We start from the raw sequence: 24,280 nt of genomic DNA, 5'->3' as shown, positions 1-24,280 counted from the left end.
TATTATTTCTTTTAAGGATAAAAAATCTTTCAATAGAAGTCGATTATTATTTTTATACTGTAAAAGGCTCATTTTGAAAATAAAAATTATGTCAAAATTTTCGGCTATTTGGTATAAAAATATAAGAACGAGTTTTAATATAAAGATGAAACATAAATGACTTGTTTTCTGTTTGCAGTATTCGAAATTCTGCCATTATAATTTATTCTTGGTAAAATATACAATAAAATTCTTTTAATACTTTAATATTTTAATAATTTGATTCTATCAATAATTAATAATAATACGCTTCAAAACAATGAATAATCATACAGAATTATACATATCGTCATAGTCGTAGAATAGTAGAATACTGACGGATCTGACAAATATTACATATATAGATCCGTCAGTACACACTATGACGATAATATATGCGTTTTACTACTTTCAACTTAAATTTAGAAATTCTTTTGCCTTACTCGCCGAAAGCATTGTTTTCTTCACGTTCCGTTATATCAAATAATTTTGTATTGAAGATATGAATTACTTTGTACTAAAGATAGATTAAAATATTTATTTAATTTTAGAAATGCATTTTTTTACAATAATTATGTCTAAGAAATTATTTGTGCATCGTGATACAAAGACGCGAAAGCTCTAGTATGATCATAATAAATGTGGTATATAGAAGAAGCATCCACTTCTTGTAAGACACTGATGATAAATCGGAACGTCATTGTTCATTCATAAATGTCAGACCCAACAAGGGAATTGCGTATTTTGATTGCATGAAATAATAAAAAATATTACAAATCACATTTGTAAATGTGTAAATATTGTGTGAACTATTTCAATGCTACTATTATTGTTATTCAGTGTTGGGTTTTAGTGTAGTGTGACACGCTAATTCATTTAATGAATAATGTGTAAACGAAAAACGAATTATTGTTATAGAATTTTGTTATAATCTCGAAAACGACTCCGATAAGTGGTGTAATTATATTTTATTCTATCAGACGTGAGTATTAAATTAATGTTCACATTTATTTTGTCTTTTGAAGTTATGATGTTTTATAGGTATATAAACCAAGATGGCGGAACTTGTCCCAATGTGTCCTATTTTGTTTATGTTATTTTGTAAACGCGACTAAAAATAAATTTAAATTACTGTAATATATATTGAGATAACATGCAGTTTAATTTAGGCTTTGAATGTGACATTTAGTGGATTTAACTATGAGGTCATAAGAGGTTATTGAACTTGTTGAAACCTGTCCAAGTTTCCTATTGTTTAGTAAGAATTTAATATTTGTAAATTTTTAGTAACGTATCAAGAGATTAGATTGGTTATAAATATTAGTCGCATATCTGCGGAGAAACCTAAATAAAAAATTTGGAATAGGGCAGTCTTTAAAGTTTATTTATTAAACTATTACAAGAAAACGATGCAAACAGTATAAGGTATTCATGAAACAAATTTAGTATTTGTAAAAATCGGAGACTAGAATAGGTATACTTGATAGGTTAAAGGTTGGCTGTTAATAAATAAATAAAATTGTTTTTTTTTATTCAAGTAAACTAAATTGTAAGAATTTTTTAATAGTAATTTATTTATGACGCTACCACTCAGTACGGAATTAAATTTCTACTGAGAAGAATGGACAAGTGACACAGCTATTACTTCTTTATTTTTTTTAATAAAAGTTGAGTTTATAGTAAATTTGTGAATGGACAAAATGTCTATCACAAACTTTGTATTGATTATGAAAAAAACAAAAAGCTATACTTATGTGTGACATCCCTGGTGTTACAAGTGTCCATAGGCTACAGTAAGCATGTTTACCATCAGATGGCCTGTATGCTTGTTTTTTTTTGTTTACCTCTATTGTCGTATTAAAAAAACTCTTAGCTTACCCATTTCTTAATTAAAAATGGATATAAAAAAAAATAACTAGTTACAGTTACAAATTTCTTATATTAAAACTGCACCCTCTTACAATAAACTCTTTTGAAAGTACTTTTGTTGTATTTTTTTTCTATTATTATAGACTGGTTGTTATCTATGGTTTTGCCCCTTTGATGATTCAAATGTATATGATGGATCCTAATGTCATCAGTTATCATTCTAATTGAGGATAAGTGTAGGGGGAAAGGGATTGTTAGTAATGGAGACTGAGAATCCCATTGCTAGCAATATACCTAACCAGGTCGACCTCGCGGTTCTCCCTGGTAACTATCATGGTTAATTCCTGATGAATTCATCATGATGGGCTAACTGGCCTGTTTTTATTCTCATATATCTTTTATCCCTTCACTGGTGCTCCGCCAGCGTATCCCATTAGCGCATGCGGGGCTACCATACCATGTTCACCCATCAAAAAAAAAATAGAGTATAAGTTAAAATTTTAAATTTTATAGGAGATAAAGAAGTTGACTGTAATACCTGTTTGTATTTAAATTTCAATTTATAATTAATAAAGTATATTGTTAGACCCTGTCAGGCAATGCAATTTTTTTTTATCAACCAGTTTCAGTATACAGAAAATGTTTAAAATAAAAAAAATTATTCAGAGTCATAAAAAAAATAATATAATAGAGTTTGTAAACAGCTTATATTAATAGTAGGACATCAACATAGCAACTATTGTGACCACAATGATTCATCAGTACATTAATTCGAATCAATTAAAATTATTGTCACTAATTAACAATACCGGTTTGTACACTAATACTTGACAATATACAGTTAAATAATCCCTCACATGCTGGTTCTGTGGATTTAAATCATTTGATAATATTTAAATTTAACTTACCATAAGTTAATAGAGATTAGTATTATTAAATTGTGTCCTTGGCACTAGATAAAAGTATTTAAAAGTTAAAAAAAAAGAGCATTCTTTTTTTAAATTTAATGTTTGTGGTTATTAATTTTTATTAGAACACCAATTTGAATTTTTGGCGGGTAAGCGTTGTGTTTATAATCTCGAAGATTAGATACATTTTCTTTCCTTTATAACATACTTAATAACCCCAATTCTCCTTCGTACCTCCGCTCTCGATTTAAATTATTACCACCACCAATCCGTCCTAAACGCTCCTGTCAAGTTCAGTCCAGGATTCTCGACCTACCTTTGTGTAGAACACATTTTATGGGCAACTCTTTCTCGTATCGAGCTGCCCAATTATGGAACAAACTCCCTTCCCACATACAAGAGAGCCCTTGAATTACCTCTTTCAAGAAAAGGTTGAAGTTACATTTTCTTTCCTTTGAGTCATAATCTTAATTTATTTATTTTTATAATTGAACTGTCAAACTTTGAAATCATTGAACTAAATTTCTATTGTAGGTAGTATATTCATTTATTTTAACATCCACTGTATAAGTAAGTAGATATTATATTTATTTATAGTGTATGTATTTATGTAATATTTTATTATGTATCTTAATATTTTATTTAACTGTATATTTGTTTATGTATACTAAATATTAATAGTTGTAGCACTCCAGCTGCCCGCTAGCAACATGTTTTCTAACTGCATCGGGTTGACTGGAAGAGATCTCTGTCAGAGATAAGTCCACACTTGCTCGCAACATTTATAAATGCATTAACAATGTAATTTACAAGTGCAATAAAGAATATATATACTAAAGAATACATCCAAGTTGAGAATATAAGCAAACTGATTTATTTATCTTTTACCCTCAGTACACCAAATATCAACTGTCATTAGACATCTCTAATAAATACATAACATATACATTTTCTTTTTTACGATTTTTCTATTCTTAAATTACCTATCATTGTGTTCCTGTTTTGTTCAACATTAATTTATTTACTTTTCATTAAAACATCAAATTAACTCATGTTTCAACCGTGAAGCAGTTGTATTTGCATGGCTGTGTTTCGGTTTAAGGGGTGGGATATGGCAGTGAATTTACAGCGTATAGAGGAATAACACCTGAGTCCTCAGGAATGTCAGTGAAAGTCTGTTATGTCCATGGTACTGCTCATATCTATAGGCGACGGTTACCACTTTCCATCAGTTGGGTCGGCAGCTTGTTTGCCATTCTAAATTGTATAAAAAAATACATCTACACTAATATTATAAAGAGGAAAGATTTGTATTTTGTGTGTATGTATGTTTGTAATGAATAAACACAAAAACTACTTTGCCGATTTCAAAAATTCTTTTACCATTAGAAAGCTAAGTTCACCCTGAGTAACATAGGCTATATTTATTGCTAGAAAAGATTAGGGATCCTCACTAAAACTTTAGCAACGTAACTCAAGGTGTAAAAAAATGCTATAAAATATCTTTAGTCGCGTGCGCTGCGGAAACTATTGGTGATAGAACAAAAGTAAAAATAGGCTATATTTATTGCTAGAGGACGATATTATATGTCAATCTATTATCGTTATGTCACAATAGCCACTTTTAAAATTTGTTGTAAAAATGTCCACAGTGTGATTCCGGGCCTGCCCTCTAGTATTGTTATATTTTTGTATATATTTATTTATAATTTATGTTTATTTTCTTTATAGACTATTCATTTACTTTCTATACTCTTTTTTCCCTGTACCTTCCTTGTCCTATAGTACCTGCTAATCATTTTCTCTCTAACTGCACTGGGTTGGCTGCAAAAGTTCTTTTTCAGAGATAAACCCACCCTTGCTTAGGGGGAAAGGGATTGTTAGTAATGGAGACTGTGAATCCCATTGCTAGCAATATACCCAACCAGGTCGACCTCCTCGTGGTTCTCCCTGGAAACTATCATGGTAATTAACCATGATAGTTTCCAGGGTTCCATCCATCCTTGTGAATTCATCATGATGGGCTAACTGGTCTGTTTTCATTCTCATCTTGATTGATGGTTGCTCCGCCAGCGCGAGTGGGGTTATCATAACGTTTTCACCCATCAAAAAAAAACCCACCCTTGCTAACAAGTTGTTAAACGCTATATCTTTTTTTTCAAGTGTAATAAAGTATATATTTTTATAATTTCAGATGGTAGTTCGCTGGCCGAATCGCCCATCGTTCAAATAATACAAAAGCAATGGGTCAACAGACATCCAGAAAAAGTGAGTGTAACCTAGTTATGTTAATAATCATCATTATCCAAATGTCCCACAGCTGGGCGTGGGCTTCTCCCATTGGTCCTGTATGGTAGCTACAGTATTACACTTGTTAATATATTTTTTTCTTTTGTCTTTTCTTATTATTAGGGGTAAATAATGTCTGTATGCAGGGGGAAGGGATTGTTAGTAATGTGGACGACCAGTCCTATTGCTAGTAATATACCTTATCAGGTCGACCTTCACGAGGTCCCCCTTGGGAACTATTGTACTGAATTACAGATGTATTCATCACGATGGGCTAACTGACCTGCCTTTTCATTCTCACCTATCATCCTTCACTGGTGCCCCGCCAGCGTATACAGTTAGCGCAGGCGGGGTTACCATTCCATTATCACCCATTAAAAAAAGACATTTACTTTAGAAATAGTTCATTAGTTTATTATTAGATAGATAGATACTCTTTATTGTTTCCTCCATAAGATTTTTTTTTGATGGGTGAAAATGGTATGGTAACTCCGCCTGCGCTAACGGGATACGCTGGCGGTCCACCAGTGAAGGGTGATAGATGAGAATGAAAACAGGCCAGTTAGCGCATCATGATGAATTCATCAGAAATTAACCATGATAGTTACCAGGGAGAACCGCGAGGAGGTCGAGCTGGTTGGGTATATTGCTAGCAATGGGATTCTTAGTCTCCATTACTAACAATAATCTACTATTGTTATGTTATGGAGGGCGGGGGGAAAGCCCCCGCCCTCCATAACATTACAATAGTAAACTTATTATAGATACAAACAATTACAAGAAATGATCACAGTGAGACAACAATGGGCGACCTTATCGATAAGAGCGATCTCTTGCAGGCAACCTTTGGATGGAGAGGAGTAATTATAAATGGTTATTAAAGCATTGAAATTGTTTTAAATGCGTGGCGTGTGGCGCAGGCGCGGAGTGCACGTGCGGCTGCGGCGCGTGGGAGCGGCGGCGCTACGCGGACTCGCCCAGCAGCGTGCACCGCTACGTCAGCGCCGTCACCGACAGGTAGCGCCACGCACGCCTCACACACACGCCACACGCACGCCACGTGCACGTCTCACACGCACGACACACACACGCCACGTGCACGTCTCACACGCACGACACACACACGCGACACGCACATCACACAGGTACAGAGGAATAACACCCGAGTCCTCAGGAATGACAACGCATGGGGGGGGGGGTATCTAGGCGAAACAGTATACTCTGTTATGTCCATGGTACTGCTCATGTCTATAGGCAACGGTCACCACTTTCCATCAGGTGGGCCGTCAGCTTGTTTGACATTCTAAGTTGTATAAAAAAAAACACATCACACGCATGACATGACATGGCATCACATGGCATGCGTGTGGCGTTGTTGTTTGAATGTTTTTGAATGGTAACTTAATATAAAAACCATAATTACCTATATATAGACCTAGCATGATTATAATTTGTTACATGTGCCTTATTATAATAAAAATAAATTAAATATGGTGTCGCGTGCAGGTGGGCGGGCGGCGGCGACTGCGCGTGTCGGCGGCGGCGCTGGCGGCGCGGCGGCTGCGTGTGCACGGCCTACCGCCGCGTGCCCGACGACAGGTATGCAGCACATGTCCTCACCACCACCGGCTGCCCACAGCTCACCATAATAATAATAATAATAAACTCTCTATTGCGCACAGTAGAGATGTATACAAGGAGTATTTATACAGAATGTGCATATACAAAAGGCGGCCTTATCGCTATAAGCGATATCTTACAGACAACCTGGCATAAAGAATGGATAAGTACAGAGAGAACGGTAGATGGCGCTAGTCAGACACAGTAAATGCATAGGCTGGCAGGCGCAGGGGCAACTGCACTTAGGCTTCCAGTGATGTTTTGAGCCTCCTTGGCTCCTTGGCTACCGCCCATCATACATATGTCGTGTGATTACGTCATGCAATAAGCCACTCCTTTTCCCGTGGGTGTCGTAAGTGGCGACTAAGGGAGGGCGAGAGATGGGTTTTTTATGGGTGATAATGAAATAGTAACCCCACCCGCGCTATCGGTATACACCGGCGGGGCACCAGTGAAGGATGATAGGTGAGGATGAAGCAGGTCAGTTAGCCCATCGTGACGAATTCAACGAGAATTGTTCACGATGGTTTCCAGGGGGAGCCACGTGGAGGTCGACCTGATAGGGCATATTGCTAGCAATGGGGCTATCAAACTCCATTGCTAACAATCCCTTACTCTACTACTCATTATTATATATTTATAAGTGAATAAAATTGTGTCCTTCAAAAAAATTTACTTCCATTGTGACAACACCAGTTACTTCGGTCTAGAAATTGAACCACTGAACCGATTTTGATAAAATTTCTATCTGTACCAATCAGTAAGTATGTCCTTTCAGGTTAAAAAAGAATTTTCCAAAACGGTTCACAACTGACGGAGTTATGGGGTGACGAATATGGAAAAAAATACTACTGAATTTTTTTGATGGGTGAAAATGGTATGGTAGCCCCGCCTGCGCTAACGGTATACGCTGGCGGAGCACCAGTGAAGGGTGATAGATGAGAATGAAAACAGGCCAGTTAGCCCGTCACGATGAATTCATCGGGAATTAACCATGATAGTTTCCAGGGGGAACCGCGAGTAGGTCACCTGGTTGGGTATATTGCTAGCAATGGAGACTGAGAATCCCTATTAGAGAATTACTATTGTAGTAGTTGGGGGGAAGGGATTGTCCCTTTCCCCCCAATACAACCGAATTGAGAGCCTACTTTTTGAAGTCGGTTGAAAATAACAAAAACTATTGTCCGTATTCCAGATTGGCAGCGGTGCTGACCCTCGGCGCGCGTGACCTCAGACGCGAATTGGACGCCATCGTCATAAATGCAGGTCGGTGTCCACGGACCCTCGGAGCGGGGTGGGGGGGGCTGTTTTTTTTTTAATGGATGATAATGGAATGGTAACCTCGCCTGCGCTATCAGTATACACTGGTGGGGCACCAGCGATGGATAATAGGTGAGGATGAAGCAGGTCAGTTAGCCCATCGTGATGAATTCACATGAAATTCAGCACGATGGTTTCCAGGGGGGACCACGTGGAGGTTGACCTTTTTGGCATATTGTTAACAATGAGACGTTGTGACCTGTACGTTGTGTTGCAGACAGCGACAGCGGCCGAGAGAGCGGCGAGCCGGCCGCGGAGGTGTACGTGCTGTCGGTGGCGCCGCGGACGTGAGTACACATACACACATACACTACACATGCTACTATGTGTTACAATAAGTTATCTATGTTTTATATAACCAGAGGGAGACATTGTACAAAAGTCGTTTGCTTGTGTACCTCTGTCCCATTCGTGTTTCAACCGTGAAGCAGTTGTGTTTGCATGGCTGTGTTTCGGTTTGAAGGGTGGGATATGGCAGTGAATTTACTGGGTACAGAAGAATAACACCTGAGTCCTCAGGAATGGCAACGCATGCGGGGTATCATGGGCGAAACAGTATACTCTGTTATGTCCATGGTACTGCTCATGTCTATAAGCGATGGTTACCACTTTCCATCAGGTGGGCCGTAAGCTTGTTTGCCATTGTTGTATATGTATGTTTTTTTTTCTAAGGTGTGTAAAAAAAAAATATCTGTATTCACCACTGGCCTTTCTTATCTGTGCCGCCCACTATCTCTTCTCTGCAAACTATGGTGGCTTCCGTACGTACTTGTATTATTATTAATAAATTATTAATTTGTATCCATAAAAAACATAATAAAGCAGCTCCTCCTACTGTTAATCTCCACGTTATAATATATCAAATATGGAACAGCATGAAATAATCATGACAAGAAAGGTACGGAAAAATGTTACGCGTCACATGGTGGGAGAGAGGGTCAAAAATCTTCAAAACAACATTACGTTATACTCGAACGAGCCCTCAAACAGAAACACAGCCATTTATTTATTTGCTTATAAAAGACATACCAACAATATGCTCACAACAATTAAGCAGACAATGTACAATGTTATAAGTGAGTAAAAAGTGAAAAACTACTATTCAAAAATGCTTAAATCTAAGTTTACTTGAACAAAAACATCTCACTCCTCACTACCAAGCTTAAGGCCATATGAACACGTCTATTAAAGGTGTATACAGCTCTCACAGATATGCAAACTTTACGGCAGAAACACGAGTGGGACAGAGTCTACAGTGATCATTAATCATCGGACGGGCCGTATGCTTGTATGCCGCCTTCGTGGTATAAGAAAGAAAAAGAGGTTCCCAAGTAGACGACTTTTCACAAAGTCTTTCCATTGAATGCTTTAGTGTTACTGAATTCGACTGTATAATAAAAAATTATACAGTCGAATTCAGTAACACTACGCTCCCTACCCTGTAGAAAGGGGAAGGTCGTATTGTAAGCAACGGCTTTGAACTGCCCCATCATCAACATCCTACCGTTATCCCAATATTAGTGGTAACTTTTTTTTTTATAGAACTTAGAATGGCAAACAAGCTGACGGCCCACCTGATGGAAAGTGGTAACCGTCGCCTATAGACATGAGCAGTACCATGGACATAACAGAGTGTGTATGGTATCATGGGCGAAACAGTATACTTTGCCCATGCGTTGCCATTCCTGAGGACTCAGGTGTTATTCCTCTGTACCCTGTAAATTCACGCCATATCGCACCCGTCAAACCGAAACACAGCCATGCAAACACAACTGCTTCACGGTAGAAACACGAATGGGACAGAGGTAGCCAAGCAATCGACTCTTGTACAGTCTTCCTCTACTAGCAAAACCCTTCCCTTTGAGAGGAAACCTATGTTGAACAATGGAGAGTGGTGATGATGAGTAAGCTGACGAGTGGTTTGTCTGTCCGTGTGCAGGGCGGAGGGCGAGAGTCCGCAGGCCGGGCGCGGCTCGGAGCTGGTGCAGCCGTCGGACGGCTCCATACGCTTCCATCCGCATTTCCAGGTATGTGCCACCTTCATGCTTTATTTATTTATTCCGTCAACTAAGTGATCTTTACAGTCTCCCAATACAGTCACCCCTTTTTTTTTAACGTCTGGAAAATGCTTTATGCGCAGACCCATACACCTTGTGGGAGGTGAATGGGTACTGTGGGAATCCCCCCGTAAGGTGGGGGTGTACCCACTAAAAACCGGTATACCCTCGAGGTGCCATATGTCCGAGACGTGGGTTCGCTTTCGCACTCACCACATCTCATATGGCAGCGACGCGCCCCCTGATGGTAAGGGCAGGTCTCCTCTCTCAAGATAGGATGGATGGCTTACCCTACCACTCGGGGGATGCGCCGGTATATAAGCACATCCCCCAGGGAATACAGTCACCCTGGAAAGCATCAGTACAGTAACACTTATACCATATATATAATTCAAAGGAAATATGAATTTATAGCAAGCGTACATGGTGTTAGTGGATCATGCACGGGCTGCCAACGACCATGTAATTTTAGACATAGTACATTTCAAATAAACACACATAATGTTAACAGAGATTTAAAACAGTAACTGTTGAGTCTCTCGCGGGCTCTTATCAACAGATAACAAACTTTCCGAACGCTGCAGTAGATTAGAAATAAATGACGATTTCATAGTGCTTGTAAACAAATGTATTTGAATAAATATAAATTAAATTCGAAATAATAATTTATGTATATGTATGGTGTATTTGTACGATTAAATATAATGTAATTAATTTAATTTTGTCTGTTTAAAAATTGTCCCAATATTGTACACCGCTGTATCCGCTGACATTGATGCTCCTTTCCAATTTGGCTGTTGCTGGAAGAGAACTCTATCAGAGTTAAGCTCGCCTTTGTACATTTGATTACCTCTGTCATATTCTTATAATTGGTGTGTACAATAAAGATTTAAATAAATAAAATAGTACATTACTACTACTCCTCATTCCGTCTTCAAAGCACAACAAAAATGTATTAGAGCGATTTGTAATTAAATGTAAAAAAAAAAAATTAAATTTGGATGTTGACACTCATGTAGATCTCTATTTAAGAAACTTTGTTTACTCCCCTTACCTTACCTATATATTAGAAATCTGTATATTTGTAAAGGAATATCCTGATTTATTCACAACACACGGGGACATAAAGGCACAAGTCAGGACACAGAAAAAATAAACTACTTGTCCCGAAATGTTCATTGACGCTATATCAAAAAAACGTCTCATTTGTGACACAAAGAATATTTAATGGGTTACCTTCTGACATACAGGTATTGCCTCTGATTAAATTTAAAAAATACATACATACATACATATCTGTCACGCCTGTCTCCCATTAGGGTAGGCAGAAACAATGGAACGCCAAATGCTTCGATTCAAATGCTCCTTCGTTTCCTCCACATTCATCAATCTTTTAATTTAAAAAATAAAAATTAAATTTAAAAAAGAGCTACATATAGTAAATGGCTATATAGATATATATAAAAAAGTTTGTCCAAAAGCCATTTAGTATATATTCTATTGACATTTTTCTATTTTATAAATTTATTGTATTAGTTGTTATGTGTATAAATGACATAATGTACTGTAATCTAAACTTTTAATATGTAAGGTCAAATTAATTTTTTTTTTATATAAAATGTAAAATATTTGCATGCCTACATCTTTTAAGGCAATTAAACAGGTGCCAAAATAATACCACGTGGCTTGTAATAATTTTAAACTGTTCAATGCAAATAAACTCATTTCATTTTATTTCATTAAGCCTAACTGTGATTACCAATTTGCCTGCCAGGATAATACTGACACCCCCTCCCTCTAAATTGGGGGGGGCTTAGCAGTGGATAGTAAACGGATTTTTATAGAATGGTCTCATGTGCACACTTGTCCGTAGGTGGTGTGCGGCGGCGAGCTGCGTGCGCTGCTGCTGCGAGGTCCAGCGCTGCCGGTGCAGCAGCAACTGCAGCTGCAGCAGCTGCAGCCGCCGCCCACTAAGGTCCACACGCAGGTGCGTACACAGTTCGTTAAGTACATTCCTTCACAGTGGCAGTGGACTCGTCCACTGCTGTCGAACAGGTAATCGTTGGAGCAGATGTGTTCTGGTGTGGAGACCGCTAGTCGGCAAGTGTTCCTTTTCACCCATTCGTGTTTCAACTGTGAAGCAGTTGTTTGCATAACTGTGTTTCGGTTTGAAGGGTGGCATATGGCGTGAATTTACTGGGTACAGATGAATAACACCTGAGTCCTCAGGAATGGCAACGCATGGGGGGTATCATGGGCGAAACAGTATACTCTGTTATGTCCACGGTACTGCTCATGTCTATTGGCGACGGTTACCACTTTCCATCAGGTGGGCCGTCAGCTTGTTTACCATTGTAAGTTGTATAAAAATATATTTTGTATAAATTTAGATCGGGTAATACATTTCAACGTTTAGTATATATTGGATTTACGATATTTAACACTTAAAAGCCTGATTTTTTAAATCAAATTAAAAAACATATAAGTGTACCCTTTACTGTGTTTACTAATGGGGAAAAATAGTAAAAAAAAATCAAAACGATATTTTTATATATTTATTTTGAAAAAAAAAAAAACATTTGGTAACATGTAAACAGCCAAATATTAAAATAAAATCGATTGTAGGCGCCCAATGCGATTTATAACCCCGGTATCAAATTTGAAACTTCAGGCATTTAAAGGTTAAGGGTCGGCAACGCGTCCATAGTGGTCCATAGGGTACGGTAACCCCCTTTACCATCAGACTGACCGTATGCCAGTTACCGTAACTACAATATTGCTATATTTTCCCCTGCCGTTTGGTCCCGGCATAGACTAGGTCACCACTTCTTTTCCCGTGGGTGTCGTAAGAGGCGACTAAGGGAGGGCGAGGGATGGGCAGCAGCGTCCCTCTTAAAACATCTCCAAAGCCTAACTGCGGTTGCCAATCCGCCTGCCATGCGTAGCAACTACTGGCAAGACCTCTCTAAAGGGAAGCATGTTCAGCAGTTGAATAGTTAAAAGCTGATGTTGATGGTGATTCCTCCCCCCTTCCCCCTTCGTATCCCGAGTACGTTGACCCCTACTAACGTTATGTACCGTGCGTTCGCTCCGCAGGTGGACTACATCCACTGCCTGGTGCCTGATCTGCAGCAGATCACGGCGTGCTCGTTCTACTGGGGCAAGATGGACCGCTACGAGGCCGAGCGGCTCTTAGACAACAAGCCGGAAGGTGGGTTGCGACTACTGAAGTGCTGAGGGTTATATTATATATATATAAATTATTGTAAGTACGTTTATATATATATAAATATATAAATAAATATATATATATATATATATATATATATATATATATATATATATATATATATATATATATATATATTTTTTTTTTTTTTTTTACAACACAGGGGGCAAACGAGCATGCGGCTCACCTGATGGTAAGTGACTACCGCCGCCCATGATCACCCACAACACTAGCGGCATTGCAGGTGTGCTGCCGGCCTTTTAAAAAGGAATATACTCTTTTCTTGAAGGTTATGTTGTCGTATCGGTTCGGAAATACTGCTGCTGGAAGTTGATTCCAAAGAATGGTTGTGCGTGGAAGAAAGTGCCTTGAAAAACGCACGGTGGAAGACCGCCACTCGTCCAGATGATTGGGATGAAACTTTAGTTTGTGGCGGGTTGTACGGTGGTGAAAATCAGCAGCAGGTATCAATCCGAACAATTCCTCAGAACACTCCCCATGATAAATTCGGTAAAAGATGCACAGAGACGCAACATCTCTGCGCAGTTTCAATGGGTCAAGTCGGACAGTAAGGCGTTGACTATCGATAATTCGAGCCGCCCGACTTTGAATGCGGTCTAACGGAAGGAGTTGGTACTGTGGCGCTCCTGCCCACAGGTGAGAACAGTATTCCATATGCGGCCTGACTTGGGCTTTATATAATTTCAGGCGGTGTTCTGGCATGAAATATCGTCTCACCCTATTGAGCACTCCTAACTTTTTGGAAGCTATCTTAGCCTTCTCCTCCAGATGACCGCAAAACTGGACGTCGCAAGATATATCAACGCCCAGAATTCCTAGACTTGACTTTTTATCAAGGGAAGTGCCCTGAAAGTGAGGAGATACGACAAACGGCGTCTTTTTTGCGGTAAACGCGCAGACTTGTGTCTTTTTGGGGTTAAATTGGACAAGATTTTGTTCACCCCAGATCGAAACTTGATGGAGTGAAGTTTCGATTTCAGACACAAGTCTATTCCGGCACTCATCGGTATGTGCCCGCGAGATCTTTGCATGACCGGTATATAATGTATCTCCTGTACTGTCGTCCGCATAGCAATGAATATTACTTATCTGTAACATATCATTGATATGCAGAAGAAACAGAGTCGGAGATAGTACACAGCCTTGCGGGACACCAGCATTCAAAGGTTTTAAATCAGAGCATGCACCGTCGACTACGACCTTAATGCTACGTTCCTTGAGAAAACTAGCGACCCAAATGCACAGTCTCGCAGGCAACCCAAATGAAGGTAGCTTTGAAAGCAGCGCTCTATGCCACACCCGATCAAAGGCCTTCGCAATATCCAGACTAACTGCTAAGGCCTCTCCCTTACTCTCGATTGCCACTGCCCATCGGTGTGTTAAGTAAGCTAAAAGATCACCGGCCGAACGTCCCCGTCGAAAGCCATACTGGCGATCACAGATCAGCCGGTGCTCTTCTAGGTACCGGAGCAGTTGACGGTTAATGATGGATTCCATAACCTTCGAGAATAAGGAAGTGATAGCTATGGGCCTATAGTTAGCTGGATCTGAGCGATCCCCCTTTTTAGGGATCGGATGCACCAGAGCAGTCTTCCAAAACTTTGGGACTATGCCCGATGAGTAGCTAAGCCGAAAAAGACGCGTAAGAACCGGAGCCAACTCTGGTGCGCACGTCCTAAGCACAATTGGAGGAATACCATCAGGCCCACTCGACTTATGGATTTCGAGGGAGAAAAGTGCTCTACGCACTGAGCTATGCGTGAATTTAATGTCAGGCATAGAGCTCCTACAACACGTGATGGTCGGTGGTGGTTTCTCTCCGTCATCCAATGTCGAGTTTGACGCAAAGATGGATCCAAGAAGATCGGCCTTTTCTTTAGCGTTCTGGGCCAACGAGTCATCCTCCCTGCGCAAAGGTGGAAAAGATGACTTACAGAAATTCCCTTGTGCAGCTTTGGCAAGAGACCAGAAAGCTCGAGTCCCAGAGGGCAAACTAGCCAGTCTCTTGCCAATTCTACTAATATGCTCTGACTTCGCTGTGGCTATAACTCTTTTGAAAGACCTAGAGGCAGAGTTATACTTCTTTTTAAGAGCACTGGTGTTAGGATCTCGTGACGCCACACCTTTAGCCCAGGTTAGGAAGCACTCCTGTTTCAGACGAGATGCTGTTCTACAGGAGGCTCCATACCAGGGCTGGGATTTCCCGCCGACGGGCACCACAGAGTTAGGAATAAATAATTCCATTCCCTGAAGCACCACATCAGCAATGGAATCGGCAATGGCGTCGGGATCATCCAGTGTGAAGCAAACCTGCCTCCATGGGTAAGATGCGAAAAAAATCCGCATCTCATCCCAATCTGCCGACCTGTAGTGCCAAATGCGACGTCTACCCGTAGAACGAGGTGGAGTCGGACTCGTAAGAGGCACTTCGCTCCGCACCAAACAGTGATCCGACGATCCAAGCGGGGCTTCGACGGAGATCACATAGTTGTCTGGGTGGGTGGTCAGCAGAAGGTCCAGCAGTGAAGGTGAATGGTCCAACACATCAGGGATTCGCGTAGGCGAGGAAACAAGCTGTGTCAGACCATAAGCCAAAGCAAAGTCATGAACAGATCTTCCCGCATAGTCGGTTGTACGCGAACCAAGCCATTCGGCATGGTGGGCATTAAAGTCGCCAACAATCACGACTTCAGCGGAAGGAATCTGCTCAAGCAGGGAATCTGTAGCTATTTGGACGTGCTCAATTAGTTGGTCGGTTTCAGTGTTACCGCTGTGGGACCTGTATAGGCACGCATAGATGCGGGGATGGTCATTGCAATCTACGCGCAGCCATAGAATGGACAGGTCCGTACCTTCAAGAGTCCCAAGGCGTCGACAGCAGATATCCTCTCTGACATACGCACATACACCGGCACGCGAAACAAAACAATGTTCAAGCTTATACCCCGGGTAGGTTAGGTATGATGTTTCGTTAGGAGGGGATATCTGTGTCTCCGTGAGGAAGAGCAATGCCGGCCGCGCCGTTTCTAGGTGGTGGTGGACAGCGTTCAGGTTTGAATGAATTCCCTAATATTACAGAGGCTCACATTGAGCAAAGGGGATGCCGCAGAAGTCTTGCTCTGTTTGCCCTTGGTCCCATAGAGCGGAATTTTGCCCCCCCCAGAATACGCAGGGCAGCCCGAGCGTGGTTGCTCGAGGGAGGATTCTCCAGCAACATGGCTGCTGGTACCTCCCTGGGGTACGTTATTTTTTTTTAAATTCCACTGCCATGGTATTGAAAGATGGGGGGACGGAGTTGGGGGAGGATTTTAGGATAAGGAAGGGGATGGGTATAGGATGGGCCTCCGGACTCCCTCACTCACCATACGGAATGTGGTCGCACTAAAAGTGCGGCCACTTAGCGTCGGTATTCTGTGAGGGTGTGGTACTTCCCCGGTCGAGCCGGCCCATTCATGCTGCAATACCATATGGTATTACAGCGTGGCTCTACCACCTTAAAAAATATATATATATATATATATATATATATATATATATATATATATATATATATAGGCCGCCCATTGTAATCTTATGGAGGGAACAATAAAGAGTATCTATCTATCTATTATGCGACTCTGTCACGTCACTGAATAGTATAAAATGGGGTCTATTTTGGGTCGTCTGGGCGTACTCGTGTTAGCGGCGTAACGGCGTGGTGGCGGCTACAGACATGTGGGTTGTGCAGGCACGTTCCTGCTGCGCGACAGCGCGCAGGAGGAGCACCTGTTCTCGGTGTCGTTCCGCAAGTACGGGCGCTCGCTGCACGCGCGCATCGAGCACTACCAGCACCGCTTCAGCTTCGACTCGCACGACCCCGCCGTCTTCGCCGCCTCCACCGTCACCGGCCTCATCGAGCACTACAAGGTACATCTTCCAAATTAAACGAAAAATGCTTAAAAGAATCCATTTCACAGCTAGGTTTCACGATCGACTTTTTTTTTTATACCACTGAGGTGGCAAACAAGCATATGGCCCACCTGATGGTAAGCGGTTACCGTAGCCTATGAACGCCTGCAATACCAGGGGTATTTCGCGCGCGTTGCCGACCCTGAAGAAATCACTTTACCCCCCTTTTGAAGGTGGGTAACGACTTAAAGTGAACTTGTTCTTTTATATAATTTTTGGGCATTCAATGTAACGATGGAAATTTCCACCAGTATGCAAAGAAGGGTTGAATTTTTATATACATCTGGCAGTTTATTGTAGATTTTTGGGGCCATACATATGTTTTTTTTGCTATTTAGTGGTTTTGGCTGAACATATATATAATCGATTTTTTTTACGTCTCTATTTCGATTATTTTTGTCAGGTAAACCTGGAAATAGTTTTGGATTTAATTTTGCAAATAAGGCCATTTCAAATATATGTATATAAAGACGGAAGTGTGAATATTATGTTTCTTCCTGTATGTTGACTCCTGATGAATTCGTCATGATGGGCTAACTGGCCTGTTTTCATTCTCATCTGTCACCCTTCACTGGTGCTCCGCCAGCGTTATCGTAGGCAAGAGTATAACCAGTATCATAGACAAGAGGAAACTCTTAAATGAAAAGAGAAGAGAGGATAAGGAAGTGTTTTCCAGTAGTCGTCATTCTTGGCAACTATAGTTAGACTTTGGTGATGTTATAAGAGAGAAGCTGCTGCCCATCCCTCGCCCAGGAAAGGAAGGGCTGACCCATTCTATGTCCAGACCACAGTGCATAAACTTTGGTATATTTATAAATTTATTTTTGTTTATAAGTAATGGTTAAAGAAGTCCGTACATGCGCAGGACCCGGCGTGCGTGATGTTCTTCGAGCCGATGCTGACGGCGCCGCTGCCGCGCTGCGAACCCTTCAGCCTGCAGCAGCTGGCGCGCGCGCTCATCGTCTCGCACACCACCTACGACGGTCGGTACCAGCCGCACCGGTATATCAGGGGTTCATAGGCTACGGTCACCGCTCACCGTCAGGTGGACCGTAGGCTTGTTTGTCACCTCAGTGGTATGAACACACCACCTACTGCGATCAGTTCGTTTGATACTCATGTTCGGTGCATAGATAATTGACACCAAACAATGGCGTCAAACTCATCGAGTTATATCGATGCGTTTGACCCAAAAACGAGAGTGCCGTGTCCGTCAATGTGACGTGCATTCATTAACATAATAACATAATATTAAAAACATTTATTTAACATTTAAGAACTTTATTATTTGAAGTTCCCACCACCGCGACCCCTACTTTAACCCAACATTTTGGTCCTTCGAGCCGGATCTGAACCAGCGACCTATGGATCAATAGGTTTGGTAGAGGGGAAGGGATCATTGTAATGGGACACAACAGCCCCATTGCTACATTGCTAACAATATATTTATACCCCATCAGATTGACGAGTGAGAGAGTGACGAATTCAATTCAAATCAATAACGATGGTTACCAGGTGGAACTCCGTCGAGGTTGACGTAATAAAGTATATTGCTAGCCATGGGATTGCAAATCTCCGTAACTAGCAATCTCTTCTCCTCCCGGAAAGGAAGGGGTGGCCCATTCCATGCCGGGACCACACGGCCCGTGGCATTTACCCGTCACTATGAATCCTCAGGTGTGGAGAAGCTGCCCCTGCCGGCTCGCATGCGCGCCTACCTCAAGGAGTACCACTACAGGCAGCGGGTGCGCGTGCGCCGCCTCGAGCCGGACCTGTACGAGCCGCACCACTGCTGAGTAACGTAAATGAATAAATGAATATATACACATACAAACACACATCACTCGACACCGTAGTGATAATGGCGGCCGTCTGATCACGTCACGTTGTTTTCAATACCTTAAAAGCACAGCCGAGGAGTTTGTACCTGAATAGGTGGAGATGAAGGAAGAAAAATAAATACGTTCATTATTGAGACCAGTTATTGTACAGTGTATGAAATATTTGGTTAAAATACAAGGATTTTTATATATTCTTTATAGCACTAAAACATACAGTAACAACAATAAGTTAATGACAATGTTAGCAAAGGCGAACTTGTCTCTAAAAGAGATCTCTTCCAGTCAACCTAACGCAGTGGCGTAGGAAGTAGTGAGTGGGCAGTAGTAGTGCAAGACAGAAATTTAAATAAATATTTACATTATGTACGAAATAGAGTAATCTTTATCTTATCAAGTTGTTTACTGAAACAAAATGGGGTTTTTGAGATCACTTATTTTCTTTGGTATATCATGTCACGTGTCAGCTATATAGTGAATACCATTTTAGCGCCATCTAGTTCCAAACTGGGGTACTATTACGATGTAATAATTGAAAAAAAAAAGCGAAAATATTTTTAAATAGAACGTTTATTACCAACAACAATAATAATAAATAATAATTAAAGTTAAAATAAACAGTAATAAAGAAAGAGAGAGAGAGAAAAAGTCACTACATTTTGCCAGTAATAGGGTTTTATATCAATAAATTACTTGATAAATAGATTTTTCTATTTTTCCTTCTAACACATGTATTTATTCTATACAATAACTGCCTCTCTACGTAAGTGGAAAGCGAATTCATCGATGGAATAAACATCGCTGGCGAGTTCGTGAGGTTAAATGAGATAGCAACGTCTTACGTCTCTTTCTAACTCAAGGACACTCCATCGACGTCGATTCCACGATGGATTTGCTAGTCACTTGAGGGCCATGGGCTGTTAAGGTATTTTTTTTTCATATTTGATATAGAAATATGGGTATTTTAAACAAATAACGATATGTCATGGCGTGTGGACGCGTGTGGCCGCCTGTTAACTCTTAGCAATAATTGAAAGAACTGTTAAAAATATAATATGTTTTTATACAAATCATATAAAGGTTGGATACCTATGTATGGTAATGTTAATTAAGTATTGCAATTCAAAGAATATAAAACTAATTACATCCTGTATAAGAAACGGTTATATTTTCTCTTTAAAAGAGTCCTTTGTAAACTGTCGTTGAGAAGAAAATTGTTTTAATTATGACAAGCAATATACAGGGTGGAAGGGACAGGTTGGCCACGAAAACAGCTGATAAGAAACGGTTATATTTTCTCTTTAAAAGAGTCCTTTGTAAACTGTCGTTGAGAAGAAAATTGTTTTAATTATGACAAGCAATATACAGGGTGGAAGGGACAGGTTGGCCACGAAAACAGCTGATCCAGATGAACGGTCTGAATCAGATTGGCAGATTGTTCTCCCGCCGGTAATGCACCGCAGCCGTATAATTAGCGATACTCAGTGTCGACGCCGCGCAATGTACTTGCAATATTACGATGGCCGCGAGGCGCGATACTCGTGCGTACAGCGCGCGGTCAGCGGTCAGTGCCGCCTCCTAGTACGTAGTGTCGTACGCTCGTGGCGTTCACCTCGCACAGCTGACTGCGCGCGTCGCGGTAGCATTTTAATACGTGTATTGCATTGTTGTTTTTTGGTATTTCATAGTGTTACGCTATATTATGACATATCATAGATTACATGATTTTAAATGAAAAAAAATTTAAATTTTTCGTAAAGTTTTCACTCGTTTTCAGTGCAGTACAATAGTCTGAATTCATTTGTTGCCAACCTCACCCTTACACCCTGTATACATGGTGTCTATAGTTTAACCATAAGAATGAATACACTGCGGTAGAAGTGACACCTACATATGCTGTTACTCCCAATATATATATATCCCCAACACAGTTTTTTTTTAATAGATGAAAATGGAATGGTAACCGCCCGCGCTATCGGTATACACCGACGAGGCACCAGTGACAGATGATAGGTGAGAATGAATGCAGGTCAGTTGGCCCACCATGATGAATTCGACAAGAATTAAACATGATGGTTTCCAGGGGGAACCGCGTGGAGGTCAACCTGAGAGGGTCAATTGCTAGCAACGGGGCTATTAGACCTCATTACTAACAATCCCTTTCCCCCCTTCCCAAACACAGTTAGGTGAAATACAATATCTTAGGTTAGGAGAGAGGTTTGGAGTAATGCCGCCTCGCAGCCGAGCCTTTTGCTATTTCACACGAGTGTAAGTCGTAACTGGATATTTGTTCTTATGGTGAGACAGCACTCTTGACTAATTATAATTACGTATACACAAATTAAACTTAATTCCCATTATATTATTTTGTAAATATCGATTTTTATACGAAATGAACAATGTTTGTTTTATTTAAGTGTTCGTAAAGTGTAAATTATCAAGAAGCGGAATAGCCGAATGAAGGTTACAGTCTTTGATGGAATGCATATTTCCCCTTACAAGATTTGTTTGTACAAAAATAATAAAAAAATAAATAAAAAAACTAATTCCAATCGTGTAAGTTTAGAATATTTCACAAGGTCGTCATATTAGCTTATAACTGGCCACTGGTGAACACAGGCTTCAACAATAATAGGTCTTGCCAGTAGTCGCCACGATTGGCAGGCGAGTTGGCAACAGGGTTTGGGCTTGGTGACGTTTTGATATCACTGCGAATAAAAATTATTTCACTAAAATTATAATATAATAAAATGTAGCAGTAATTTGCATGCCTACACTCGTGGCAATCAAGTTGTTTTGATTTAAAAACCAAACCATAAGCCGATTGTAATGAAATTTCCACGGAACCATTCTGAAGGTATATCCTTTCAGATAAGAAAAAAGTTTTTTTCCAAATCGGTATATTAATGATGAAGTTTTGAGCTGAGTTTAAGAGAAGTAATTTAACCAAGGCGATTTTCGTGAACGCGTATAGGTCGACCCGGTTATCCCCCCCTCATTCAATTCCCATCCTCCCCACAAAAGATTTCCTAATTTATTAATTGTCCCTTCAAAACGCATTAATACTGTAATCTTTATTCAGGTATACATACATTAGGCATGGGTAATATACATACCGATCCGATATCTATATATTGGGTGCCTCTGGACACTGATGGATAAAAGCTCATCACCCATTCCGATATCGTCCATATCGGTCGGATATCTATTTTCGAATATATTAAAAGTCTGTTCTCCAATGTTATTTTTTAGTTAACACACTTTTAACATATTCGTTATTGGACCGATACATAGATATTGCAACTGAAATATATAGTTATTGCAAATATATATATATATACTTAGCTGTATATTACCCATTGCCTAGTAAAGACTTTTTGTTAATTATCGGGTCAATAAAAGTATTTTGTTTTTTATTTTATAAGTTCCCAATCGTTGCTTAAAACGTCAATTAAATTAATTTTTTTTATTGGAAAAGTTATTCAACCCCAAGATTCTTAATCTATGCTAAAGTTTTGATTTATTACATTACACAGTAAAATAATTTATTTAAAATACACTATTGGGACTTAAGGGGGCGTTCAAGTATTAGGTAACGCTATTTTGGGGGTCTTGTGAAACGTTACGATGCGTTACAAGAGCGGGAGGGAGGCTCTCTCAACGCGTTACTCAACATTGGTTTTTTTTAAGGGATTAAAATCTTCCATTCTGGCAACACTTTTCGTTTATGCTTTACGGGATATCCCTTCGACTGTATTGTACGTCATTTTTTAGTTTATTTTTGTTGTCAGTATTCGCTACGTTTACGGATTTAAAGAAAAATGTTACGGCGCGGTATATGAGGGGGCGGGAGGGTCAAAGATTTTCAAATAAGCGTTACGTAATATTTGAACGTTCCCTAACGCGACGCGACTGCAAGTAAGTAACACTTACATACTCGACGTTTCGCCGTGGATTGGACCAAGTCGTGGTCAGTTCACCTGCATTCGTGTCGTGTTACGTCCTAATCATCGTAACATAGACCCTCTCCATGGACTGCCATAAGGAATGGGAGCATTCCTCATGGCAGTTTACTATTGTGGGGATTTGCCAGTAGTAATAGCACGGTAAAGTATTACAGTATCTATGTACTGTATCTATATATCGGCCCGTAACGGATATTACATTAAAAATCGTCAATTCAATATACAATATTGAAATGAAAAGACCGATAGAAATGACTACAGATATCCGATCGGTATGGGCGATATCAAAATCGGTTATGACCTCTCCGTCATCAATATCCTTGGAACCCAATATATAGATACCGGTCCGGTATAGATATCGCTCACGTCTACTCAAAGGCGTTCAGTATTTATGTGAGTCGAAAATACTCAAGGAAATTACAGTTTTTTTTAATATTTTTTTTGTCCGCCATGATGACTAGTCGTAATGTTTTTCTGCCCTATATTTTCATGCATTTAGCACAATTTATAAAGAATCTACGTATGGCATCTTATCAGCTGTTAACAGGCCACTGTCCACTGTTGGACATAGGCCTCCCATATATGGGTTTTCCAGTAGTTGCCACGTTTAGCAGACGGACTATCAACCGCAGGCTTTGGTGATGTGTTAATAGGCACGCTGCTGCCATCTATGCCCTCTAGGCTCTATCTATGCATATTTTTGTTTATAAAAAAGAAAAATCAATTAAATAATTTCTCACAAAGTCCTAAATATGTATTAAATTTAATTTCAAAGCCCATTTTTTCTTTTATCTATCTTTTTAAGGTCTCTACTTACACTCAATACAGTATTTTTAATTGATAAATAATAAATAAATATAATTGATTATTTTTAAATTTGAATTTTGAGATTTGAGTGTTTACTAATTGTGCTAAGTGTAGAATCAAAAAAATATCTTTTTTTTTTATTTTATTTTATTATGTTTTTACTTGATGACAGATTTAAATGTAATTAATTTCTACTTATTTTTTATTTTTTTTTTACTCGCTTTTTTTTTCTATTTCAATATGGCGACCGTCTGGGAATTTAATGATGTTAAAACAGGCCTGTAGAACTACTGTATTATATAGATAAACTATGTATCATATTGTATAAATTATATGAATCGTATGTACAAATTATAGTGAAATAAAAACATATATTTTAATGTATTTTTGT

At 39.7% G+C, this 24,280-nt stretch overlaps 1 protein-coding gene across 1 annotated transcript; it reads left to right on the top strand.

The window, feature by feature from the left end:
- The first annotated feature begins 709 nt into the window (after positions 1 to 709).
- LOC113522182 (suppressor of cytokine signaling 4) lies at positions 710 to 24,273 on the top strand. Its single transcript, XM_052894795.1, has 12 exons — positions 710 to 1,000; positions 4,990 to 5,063; positions 6,005 to 6,101; positions 6,591 to 6,683; positions 7,900 to 7,970; positions 8,242 to 8,311; positions 9,964 to 10,051; positions 11,955 to 12,068; positions 13,178 to 13,292; positions 17,059 to 17,237; positions 18,145 to 18,262; positions 18,957 to 24,273. Exons 2-12 carry the CDS (start codon positions 5,039 to 5,041, stop codon positions 19,073 to 19,075), a joined length of 1,089 nt encoding a protein of 362 aa, XP_052750755.1. The 5' UTR covers positions 710 to 1,000; positions 4,990 to 5,038; the 3' UTR covers positions 19,076 to 24,273.
- The last annotated feature ends 7 nt before the right edge of the window (positions 24,274 to 24,280 follow it).

Source organism: Galleria mellonella, unplaced genomic scaffold (assembly GCF_026898425.1).
Source record: "Galleria mellonella isolate WM207_F2 unplaced genomic scaffold, CSIRO_AGI_GalMel_v1 utg232, whole genome shotgun sequence".
NCBI classification, from domain to species: Eukaryota; Metazoa; Arthropoda; class Insecta; order Lepidoptera; family Pyralidae; genus Galleria; species Galleria mellonella.
The sequence above is the reverse complement of the archived record's forward strand: the minus strand, read 5'-3'. Positions and strand labels throughout refer to the sequence as shown.